We start from the raw sequence: 12,226 nt of genomic DNA on the forward strand, positions 1-12,226 counted from the left end.
ATACTAGAGGCCTGGTGCATGAAATTTGTGCACTGGCGGGGGGGAGGTCCCTCAGCCCAGATTGCGAGAGGGCACAGGCCAGGCTGAGGGACCCCACCGGTGCATGATTGGGGCCAGGGAGGGATGTGGGAGGTTGGCCAGCTAGGGAGGGACCATTGGAGGGCTCCAGGGCACGTCCAGCCTATCTCACTCAGTCCCCATCGGTCAGACTCCAGCAGCAAGCTAACCTATCGGTCAGAGCGTCTGCCCCCTGGTGATCAGTGCACATCATAGCAAGCGGTTGAGTGGCCTTAGCATATCATTAGCATATTATGATTTGATTGGTTGAACAGACGACCAAACAACCAGACACTTAGCATATTAGGCTTTTATTATATAGGATGGATGACTGTGGACTTCCTGGTTTTCCTGGGCTTCATGGAATGCCAAGATTAAAGGGTGAAATGGGTCCCAAAGAAGATAAAGGATTACCTGGATTTTATGATAAAAAGAGTACAAAAGGTGACAAGGGGAAGCTGGTTTGCCTGGCCTTCCCGGATGTGCCAGGGAACCATGCCTGATCACCCATCCGGATACACTCACCACTATCACCCATCACTGTGTCTCCCTGTGCTCAGTGTGCCCACCCCATCACTGAGTCAATATGAACCCCCACCCTTGGCCTTTCAAATGCCAACCCCCAACCATGGTCACTCCCATCCCCAGCACAATGATAAGGATACAACTTCCCAGCATAAGGATTAAGACATGGTGACGGCTTCCAGGGGACACTTTCAGGGGGCTCCACCCTGATGACTCTGACTCATCCCAGACCCCGCAGCACTCCCCCGAGCCCGCCTGAGTCCCCTTGACACCTCCGCCAGAAAGACACCCCAACCCGCCGGCTGTATTTACCCTGGCAGGGGGTCAGTGTCTATGTTGGAGGTGTACTCCAGCGATGAGGCCGCCTTCTCCAGGTTCTTCCTGACAAAACTATGGAATGCTTCATGAATTTGCATGTCATCCTTGCACAGCGGCCATGCTAATCTCTATATCGTTCCAATTTTAGTATATGTGCTGCCGAAGCAAGCACAACAAATTGATTTTAAAAGATATTGTGCCAGATGGGTACTGGAACTATCTGGGGGAATGTTTTGTGAAGTATATGATTGTCTAATCACTATAATGTATACCTGAAACCAATACAAATAATATTTTTCAAAAGGACAGTGCCCTCAATAAACACTTTTTGGATTAAAAAAAAGAATAAAAAATAAATAAAAGATATGTGGAAAGCAAAAGACTTAGAAAACCAAAATAATCTTTCCTTAATTGACATCAAGACCTTCTATAACCTGTTGTAGTTAAGTCTTTGAAAGGATATAAGCTGGAACCAGAGTTGGCATTTCCAAATGATGGGAGAAGGCAGCTTGACAGATCACTGGGCCCATGGAGTGAACATGATTCACTTTGTGTGTATGTGTGTGTGGTAGTGGGCGGGGGTGGATGTCTGAGGTAGGGGTTGTGCAGTTTTAATTGCTAAAAGCAGGGTGTTTAGCATATTTGCCCTGAGATTTCAGATATATAACCTCTTTAAAAAAAAAAAAACTAAAAAAATGAAAACCACTTATTTCCGTAATATATAACAAACTCCTACACATCAATAAGGAGTAAAAGACAACACAATAATCTAAATAGGACAAAAACTTGAACAGACACTTTACATGAAGATATATAATACATAAAGATACATGAATCGCCAATAAGCATATGAAAATGTCATCAGTATTAGTCATTAAAGAAATACAAATTAAAGCTATTTGAGATAGCACATCACACATTAGAATGACTAAAATTGGAAAGGATATTTCTTATAGACTTCAAAAAACAGTTTGGCAGATACTGTAATGGTTAAACATACTGCTACACAATGACCTTACAATTACAATTTTAGCTGTTTCTCCAAGAGGAATGAAAACATCTTGCCAGCAGCCTTATTTACACTAGTCCCAAACTGGAATCAATCCAAATGTTCATCAATAGGAAAATAAGTAAGCAGATTGTGGTGAAAACATCCAATGGAGTATTCTGTACAATAAAAAGGAACTAACTTCTAATTACCCAAAAACATAGATAATGAACAAAAGCAGTTAGACACATAAGCATACACAATGTATTATTCTATATACGAATCCAGTAACAGGCAACTTAACATACGTTGATAAAAGGACAGCAATGTTTGCCTCTGAGAAGCTGCCTGGCTCCGGGCGGTCAGCTTGTGGGTTGTGGGGTTGTTCTGCTCTTCATTGTTCAAATGACATGCTGGTATTAAGCACCATGTCTCCCATTCAATTTCCACTGCCTTTAGGATCCCACAGGGCACGCAGTTGCTTTCCTGACTGCTGGGAGTATCCTCCACCTACATTCGTTCATTATCATTTTAGTAGGGTTTTCAATAAAAGAGAAGACAAATGCTTCTCTTCATCTCCCATCTTTAACCAGAAACATTTTCTTGCAGGAATTTGAAACAATAATGTGACATTATTATTACCTGATGTGTATATGCCTATTGGGTACTTTTCTGGTTTGACAAAAATATGTTATGAGTCTTCATAACATTTAGAAATGCAAGATGTTGATTAAAACATTGTTATCATAGTAATAAAATGATCAACTAAGAACCAGAATTATAGGCTCAGGTTTACAATTACTTTCACTGGAAACAACAGCAATTTCTGAAGTTTAAATACATAAAAAAATTCACATATATAACAAAGCAGAGGTAGATTTATAACAACACAAAGCAGAAGTCGCAGAAGAAATGGTGATATTCTTGTGAAATACTAAATTTATTCTATATCATTATCAAACCACAACTTTTCAGTTATGAACTAGTTTTATAATGCAGGGTGCTATTTCTCTTAACCACCTCCACAAGCATCTCAGAATCTTGATAACCATTTTCACATGGTATCTCTTCTCCCTAGGATGTCCACAGAAGATCAGAGCGTAGACCGTTTTATCTACAATATTATATTCAAGCACTTCAAAAGACATAAGGTGGAGATTTCAAGAGCAATAAAAAAGGGATTTCCTTTCCTTCAGATTCTTCGTGACCGTGAACTCATCACCAATAAAATGTATGAAGTAAGTGAGATTTATTATGTTACAAGGACTTAGTAGTCGTACAAATATATAGCAATTCTAAATTTTACATGAGAAAATACCTATGCAGGGAAATTGTAACACAGTTACAACCAAATCAATTGCTAGCTCTGGCCTGACTGGCTCAATGGTTAGAGTGTTTCCCTGAGCACTGTAGGGTCGCAGGTTTGATTCCTGGTCAAGGGCACATACCTGGGTTGCAGGTTCCCAGCCCCAGTCAGGACTCCTGCGGGAGGCAATCAGTTGATGTATCTCTCTCTCATCAATGATTTTTTCTTTCTCCCTCTCCCCCTCCCTCCTTCCCTTCCCACTCTCTCTGAAAAGCAATGGAAAAAAAATATCCTCTGGTGAGGATTAGCAACAACAAAAATCACTTTCTAGGGCTCTTCTGTAACTTGGAAGTCCATATTTATATTTTCTCCATTTATTATTTTTAGGATTGTCAAGAATCTTGTAGAAACCTGGTCCCTGTACAGAGAGTAGTGTACAATGTGCTCGAAGAACTGGAGAAGACATTTGACCTGCCACTCCTGGAAGCATTGTTCAGTGAGGCCAACAAACAGGAATACCCTGACTTAAATAACATTTATAAAAGCTTTGAAAATGGTAATTAGGTTTATTATCTACCTCTTCCTGTACAAGAATAACTTTTTTTTGACAAGTATATATTTAGCTCCTACTATGTACCACTCACAGTGCTGGGCAGTAGGGATATAGCAGTTAAGAAAACAAACGTATCATGAGCCTCTCAAAATTTTTGATAAAATGGCTACAATATAAACACCCATCTGCAGGTCTGCTTAACTAGGCATTTAGGGTCACAGGACAGCCAGAGCCATGGTGGCATGAGATCTACTTAGAAAGACAAATGTCAGGAAACTCAGCATCCCAACAGGGCAGCATCAGTTGCTGCTCTTCTGTGGGACCCCTTGAAGCTGTCCACACAGCAGTCCACCAAGTTGACTACCACCCACCACAAGTGACAGCTTAGTTGTGGGATCCACTGTGATTTGGCCATACCATGCCCATGGGAGTCAATGTCTCATGTAACAACTCTGTAGTTGTAACTTTCAGGGACCCCACAAAGAAGAGCTGAGTTATAAGAGTCACTACATTGAAGGAAGATCATAAATGGCTTATAGTTCACATATAGTCCTTCCTAGTATACATCCAATTTATCTACCTACAGTCACAGGTCATTTTTTATCATAAGCTCAGTCTTGGCCTAGTGACACAGAAGAGAGGCCACCTTCATCAGCTGTCTAGAGTAATAAGCAAGAAATTTAACCCAAAGTCAAATTTGCTCTTAAAGAACAAGAAATGGTTTTATTAACTTTCTTCACAATGGGTGAAACACACATTAGTCATAGAATCACAAAACCTATTGCTCTCCCAGGGACTACTTTTGATGCTATATAACACTACAGGTATGATTCTCAAGAAGGTATGACTTTCTAAGAAGACATAATTTATACTTTTTAATGGTATCCAGTTAAGAGAATTCTCTACTATATCTAGATGATGATGATGATAGATAGATAGATAGATAGATAGATAGATAGATAGATAGATAGATAATTTACTTGCCTAAGTGAACTTTTTATTCCAATGGAGGCTCAATGGAGTTCTCCAGATAAGAGATAAAGATATTACAAGAAAAATGGTCATATGTCCTAAGAGGGTGTATGCTCTGGGATCAGACATGAGTGTGAAAAGGACTAGTATGTCTTCAAAACAAGGACAAATTTGATTTGGCTCAATCAGAGAGTGAGAAGTAGACTGTGGGAGCTAATTCAAGAGAGATAAGTTTGAAGATGATTTTACAAAGTTTAGTATATAAAGCTAAGCAATTTGAAGTTTATAAGTAGGCAATAAAGAGATACTAAGAGGTTTGTAAACAAGGAAATAGTTTAAAGTAGATATGAAGCATGTGGCTTATTGAATTGTATCAATAGCAGTCTTATGTAATGAAGAAAAAAGTCGTTACAGCAAGTCATTTAGTCAGAAAAGAGATAAAGGAAGTCAAATACCCAGTCACAAATTTCAAATAAATATTATATTTGTAACCAGGATGTCCCAAGACATGGGTAAGACGGGAATGGCAGTTACCTTTACTACCTACATCTTAGGGTCTCTGATCCTCTCCATGGAGTTCAGGAACTTCCCTCCCCAGGGCTTAGCACCCAAATCACATGCCTCGGTTTCTAAGGCTCCCCATTCTGGGGTGACCCACACGTACACCAGCAGCTGCCCACCTGCCTCTGAGGAAGGCTGCAGCTTCCACCTCCCATATTCTGCTGCCCATGTAGCTACAGGTCAACCACCCAAAATTCAAGAAGCTAAAGGTTGTGGTTTGGGATGTGACACTCCCCTACTGCCTGGACTCCACCTTCATCCATTCAAAGATCCGCTCAACCCCTCATCAGAACACCTGCCCATAGGTTACCTTCACCATTTCTGGGCTTTAAGCCCTATGTTCTCTTCCTATCTTCCACCTGATTTTTCCTGGATTTATAGCCATGTCCTGGAATGACAAAGAATCTGTGGTTCCCACGGTCTTGTTCATCTACCAACCAATGGGCATGGTCCCAATAGGAGCTCCCATTATTGGCCTAAGATAGCCTTCATTTTCTTCCACGGTGCCTCATTCCTCCCTGGACTCCCCATAGACACTCACACCCAGACTTCTCAGTTTATGTACTTCCTCCTTACATTTATTTGTCATCTACATGCAGGGGCCCTAAGTTAATGCTCTAGTCCAGGGGTCCTCAAACTTTTTAAACAGGGGGCCAGTTCACTGTCCCTCAGACCGTTGGAGGGCTGGACTATAGTTTTTAAAAAAACACTATGAACAAATTCCTATGTGCACTGCGGGCCCGGGACAAGTCGGCTGCTAGGCAGGATAGGCAGCGGCACCCGGCGGGCCGGATAAATGTCCTCGGCGGGCCGCATGTGGCCCGCGGGCCATAGTTTGAGGACCCCTGCTCCCTCCTCACTGCAGCCTCCTGCCCCTGGTCCAGGAATCTAGAGGCATCTTCCAGTGCTGAAATTTTCATTCCCTGCTTGCAGTTTCAGTGTCCTTCCTTTATTTCTGAAATCAATCCCCCAGGAGGTCTGTCTAATTCCACCAGTGTCCTCTGGTCTCTCTCTTTGGGAAAAACTCATCCTCCCTGACCCAAATAAGTCCAACCCTTCTCTTCTCCAAGCCCATCTTTAAAGCTGTTGGGCTTTTTCTTCATCACAAGGATCTCTCTAGGACCCTAGTCCTTCTACTGAGAAACCCCTCTGTTTCTTCATTACATTTGGAACAGTTCAGAAAACACACTTAACTTCCAGTATTTATTTTGATTTTTTTTCCCAACCATATGATTTTTTTTACTATATTTTCACAATTCCTTTATCCTGACATTTGAGTGGCTACTTTCTGTGTTCGAAATATAAATAGTTGCTTGTTGGGGGTTCTTTTTTTCTGTCCCAGCAATGATGGAGAACTTTACCATGAGGATGGAGACCCAATGAGCTCTGAGTGACCCAAGGGCTAGAAATTCTTAAACTCATAAATTTGGGATGATGTCCCTGGTCTCTTATGGAAATCTCTAAGTGTCTTTTCTCTCCATCTTCTCAGCGATCCATGAGAACATTTGTTTCCAAGAAAATGATGGAGAAGAGAGTGTGGAGGACCCTAACACCCAACTAAGTCTTGAACAAGGTGATTGCAAACATAAAAGCTGATTCTCATCTGAAGTGGAAAGGAGAAAGGGAGATGGGCCCTGAGTCCTGATGGAATTTGGGAATCAGAGAAGAACTGTTGAGGAGCATGAAGAAGGCAGGGAGCACTGTTTATATGAGCATCTTACCAGAAACTGATCCTGGAGGAGGAGCTATGATAAGATACCATTAGCTCAATAAACAAGACAAAGGAACAGGAACGCAATGTGTCAGGAAACCAGATTTAAAGACAATGCTAACCTGGAAGTAATTGTGATTTAGAGAGAACCTGTAGGAGAAGATCAGTGTGAAGCTATATAGGATTAGGAACTATGGACCTCAGGTCAACATCACATAGGAGATCCTTGATAATGACAGAAGAAGAGGCTGATTCAAATGTGGGGGATGCTGTTCAAGAGCAGGAATATTCAAGGAGATGGGCAGTAATAGAAAGAAGAGAGGAAATGTGCATATTATGAGAGAAGAAGGAGGGAAAATGAAAGACAGAAGAAAGGGGTAAAGGACACAATAAAACAACCATATTACTAAGAGCTCACTTATTGAACATTTACTCTGACAGTTGTGGACTTAGTGCTCACAGCTGCCATTAGAAGTTAATATTACGTATGTACTCTTTCTGCAATTAGGAGACTAAAATCTATGTGTAGTTGGCTGGTTGTATGTGTAGTTGGACTGGGGTCAAATGAGCAAGATGAACCCAGGCATTCTGAATCCAGAGCCTATGTTCTTAACCCTGCACACACCCAGATAATCTCATGGAAAAACCAGAAGCATGAAACAAAAATAGGGAAATATATGCAGAGAGAAACACAGAAAGAAGAATACTAGGAGCTGGAAGGAGTACAGGAGAATCAGACACTGAACCTCATGAAAAAGCCAACAAGACAGAGAAACAGACATAGGGAGGGAGGGTATGGTGTGAAGAGGGTGCAATGAGGCACCAGGACTTTGTAGGAACTACAGCAAGGCCACCAGTCAGGGGCAACTGTGGGAACAAAAACAGGTTCACTATGGCCATGGCTGACATGAAAAGCCATTTCCAGTCACCTAAGGTGCTCATGGAAAATACTTAGTGAGATGGACTGGCCAAGGCGCTTTCAGTCCAAAGGGGGACTTGGGTCTGACTATAAGAGTGGGGTGGAATCCTCCAGGTCCAGATGGGCTCTGTATTGATACCTGAGGGAGGGCATCCTCAATTCCTACTTTATAACGATTAAAGGGGAATTTGGGGAGAATGGCATTTCTGAAATAAACTTCCCATTTTTCCTCCCAGGCACTGGTGAAAACTCGTATCAAAACCTGACCTGGATCTGCTCACATCTCTCGAATTACAACGGTCTGTTCCTGTTGACAGTTCTGTGACCCTTTGCAGTTCTTGTCCCATCCGGCAGGTGCTATGTTGGGAGGGCTGCTTCTTTGTAGTACTGATCACCCAGAATTGTCCATCTTTGCTTCTGCAATTTCTCCAAGGATTTAGATAACAGAGTCTTCATTTTCCTAGTTGCCTGGGAAGGTCACTCCTTCCATATTTTTTAAATGCACTTACTGCCAGCTCCTGACAACTTAGACCTGGACCTATTGCCCATGCACCTGGCTTCACAGTTTTCTGCCTCTGTGTTGCTTGAATCTGGCTGCAGTCTTGCTTTGACGTCACATCCAGCTGTGGCCAGCACTGTAGCAAGGGTGGTAGGGTAGGGGTGATAAGTGTGTTCCTCCTGGGCCAGGGTCTCTCACCTGTTGGGTCCCTCACACAGGACCATGGACGCCATGTGCCTCCTGAGCAAACCCTCTCTCATCATCTCTGGGGCAGCAGGCCTGGAGCTGCCCTCCAAATACCTGACCAGCCTCTAAAAAAGTACTTCAGTAATTTAGCAATCAATAGCCACTGTTTACAACTCTTGACCTTCCCTTAATCTATAACACTCTTAATAATGGTATTAAATGATTTAAAATATTATAAATTTAAGATATTAATCATAAAGAGTTAATTTTCTGATCAGTCACAATATCCCTTATAGTGATATAGGCAATATTTTATTTAATCTTCTCAAACACTTAAAATGATGGTATATCACCCTGGCCAGTGTGGCTCAGTTGCTTGGAGCATCATCCTGTACATGGAAAGGTCGAGGGTTCAATTCCCTGGCAGGGCACATACCTAGGTTGCCGGTTCAGTTCCCAATTGGGGCACATAAAGGAGGCAACCAATTTCTTTCTCAATATCTCTCTTTCTTTCTCTCTCTCTCTCTCTCTCTCTCCCTCCCTCCCCCTTTTTTTCTCTAAAATCAATGAACATGTCCTCAGGTGAGGATTAAAAAGATACAATGGTGGTGTATCAACCACATTTTTCAGAGAACAAAGAATGAGCTGAGACTTTGGCTATTTGTGCAAGTTCAGCCACTGAGACTAGGGATTGACCTCTGCCTTAGGGTTGTGTCAGAACAGGAAGTCTGGTGACCCATAGCTGGCTTCAAATTCTTCCCTGTGACCTTGGGAAGTGGATTTCCCTCTTTGTTCCTCAGTTTCATCATTTATAAAATGGAGGTGATAGCCCCAGCCGGTTTGGCTCAGTGGCCAGAGCGTTGGCCTGCGAACTGAAGGGTCCCAGGTTTGATTCCGGCCAAGGGCACATACCCTGGTTGTGGGCTCAATCCCCAGTAGTGGGGGGCGGTGCAGGAGGCAGCCAATCAATGATTCTCTAAATTTAAAAACTAATAATAATAAAATAAAATAAAATGGAGGTGATAATAGTACCTACTTCATAGGGTGATGGATTTTAAAACAAGTTATGTAAAGTATTCACAATCATGCCTGTTACCTCATCAATGTTCCATGCATGTGTTAATATCACTATGTTTAATGATCATTATTATTTGTATCTATTGCCAGAGTCTAAGCTTTTAACTACTAAAGTAAACTGGGCTATTTGGGAAAGCAGTGATAACAGTAATACCAACCTCAGGCCCAGGAAAATAAATTGAGGGTCTCAGGTTCTGTACCCTAAAGCACACTAGTCTATAAGAAGTATCATGTGTTTGTTGCATGACTCTCCTTTGGAAATGAGTGACAGGGAGGAGATTCAGGAAAATTCACTATGGACGGCATTGCAGTGTAGCTTCCAGTGGGAAGTGTTATTTAAGACAGGATATTCAAATTAGCAATACATTTTTATAAAAGAAAAACTTCTCAGGGTTATTTTTGAAAGCATAGTTATACTTTTAGCAAATCATATTTACTCAAAAAGTTGAATTTAAAAATATCTTTTAAAGTATATGAATCCATATTAGCCATGTAGCCACCGGTCCTGCTGGTGGGAAAAGGAAGGGTGAAAGGAAAGAATTCTGAGGAGTAATGAGCAGGAAATGGATTCTGTGTGTGTGTGCATTTGTGTGCGTGTGTGTGTGTGTGTGTGTGTAGGATGCAATGACATTAACTCCCAATGTGGTCTGAGAGCAAACCTGCTTGGAAATAAAATCCCAGAGCATCTTAATGATTGGGAACAATGTATACTAGTATAAAGAGAGGAATTTCAAAGATAAATAAAAATAAAGAGAGGGATTTCAACCTACAACCCAAATGATGCACCATAAGCAGGGATGGTTGACTGTGACATGCACAGGCGAGGTAAGGGCTGTGTCTCATGCTTACCACCCCAGGAGGAGGCTCTAAGAAACTGTAGATGTGGCATTAAAATGCACCAGGGCTCACATTCTGTATTAAAATTAGGGGTATTATTCTTAAATCATACTTTACACAAATTACTTTGCTTAGAAAATAGCACTAAATGAAAAAAAATCCAAACTGCACTGAAAAAAAAGTATTTACCAATTCATACAACTATTGAGATTGGGAGGAACAGAGTGGGATTGGTCAATGGAACCAATAATGAACCAAGGAGGCTCACCATAGGGAAGAGGGTGCACTGGTCCTGGGTGGTTTACTCGGGGATTCATTCCTTATGGGCTTCTGTTCTGCTCTGCCCTCTGTCTCTGGCCACAGACCCCTGCAGCCTCTCTTGCTACATTTTCCTGCTGGATCCCTAAACTGGGAGACAGCAAGAGTGGAGAGTGGAAGCAAGGGAGAAGCATGGTATTTCCCCATCCCTGTCTTGGGTAGCAATTCTCTCAATAGCTGCATCTCCCGTGACTCTACCTCCCACCAAGCAGGCCAGCCATGGTCCAGCTTCTACCTTCCCAGTGACTGGACACATGAGTTCACCATTGGTCCCTCCCACAGCTTCCTGCTGACTCTTCTTCAACTTGGAATTGTCAGCTCTTCCACCAGGTGTATAACTAACCCCCTGGATTAAATTCCCTCTGCTCCAAAGGCTTAGAGAGCTTTATATTTTCCTGTTGGACCCTGACTGATGCTCAAAGCAAATAAAATATCTATTAATCAAAACGTGGTTTAGGTACATCCCCACATGAAAATGGACTGTCAGAGCACCGTTGTGAAAGAGGACAGATAAATGTGAATGAAACAGTTACAACCAGTAACAACAATGATGCACTAGAAAGCCAACAAGTGAACGAACAATCTGCCCAAGAGACTGAGTCAGCAGGTAAGCCTGAATGGATGGGTTTGATGAATGTGGAGAGGCCAAGGGGCATTTGCTGGTGTCAGAGAATGAAGTAAGGTACGACTCAAGGAGTCACTTATTAACAAAAAGAGGGAAATCACACAGACACGCAGAGTGCAGAAATGGATCCTGATATATTGATAGGAGAGACCTGGAGAAAAAGAGAAATGCTAAGATAAGAGACAAAGGGAGAAGAGCTGCAGAGCTTCACTGGGGAAGACAGACAGAAACAAAAGTCAAAATAAGTCAGAGAGAGATTTACCGTGGAATCAACCAAACACAAACACTTTCACTGAGTGAAAGTGGCAATATATAAGTAGGAACAGGAGAAGAAAAGAGAAGCTGGTGAGGTGCAACAAAATGGTAATAGGCAGAGTAAGGCTCGGTGGGACCTCAGCTGTCGTTTTTTTTATTTCAGAGTCCTATGAACAAGTACCCATCCAAGGAAATAATGGAAATGGAAGACTAGAGATACCCAGCCCATTGCCCTCGGATGAAGAAAGTAATTATTACCTACCTTACCAATGATCTAAACATATCTTTGTTTTTCTATGAGAGCAAAAGCTTTCCTTTGTTCTCCCATAGTAGCCATCTCCCTCACCTACCTAAACACCACGTAAGACACGCAGCCTTGTGCACAGCCTCAGCTGTTTTTAACAGGTGGGAAAGGCCGGGGAGCAAGAGAGCTAGGCTCTTTGATAAAGGGTTGTCCCTGGAAGAAAATGCAAAGAGAGAAACTATGGAGAAGGTGAACTGGGAACACCAAACAACAAT

At 42.1% G+C, this 12,226-nt stretch overlaps 1 protein-coding gene across 2 annotated transcripts in view; it reads left to right on the forward strand.

Annotated features, from left to right (window-relative positions):
* Positions 1-12,226, forward strand: part of LOC308248033 (nuclear body protein SP140-like protein) — a 71,683-nt gene that overhangs the window by 15,404 nt on the left and 44,053 nt on the right. For both annotated transcript variants that reach the window (XM_080667955.1, XM_080667956.1), the window contains exons 2-7: positions 2,967-3,126; positions 3,582-3,750; positions 6,770-6,853; positions 8,147-8,209; positions 11,285-11,434; positions 11,871-11,954. In XM_080667955.1, the coding sequence (XP_080524081.1) occupies positions 2,967-3,126; positions 3,582-3,750; positions 6,770-6,853; positions 8,147-8,209; positions 11,285-11,434; positions 11,871-11,954 (710 nt within the window). The remainder of the gene's footprint in view (positions 1-2,966; positions 3,127-3,581; positions 3,751-6,769; positions 6,854-8,146; positions 8,210-11,284; positions 11,435-11,870; positions 11,955-12,226) is intronic.

Source organism: Plecotus auritus, assembly GCF_963455305.1.
Source record: "Plecotus auritus genome assembly, chromosome: 5".
NCBI lineage: Eukaryota > Metazoa > Chordata > Mammalia > Chiroptera > Vespertilionidae > Plecotus > Plecotus auritus.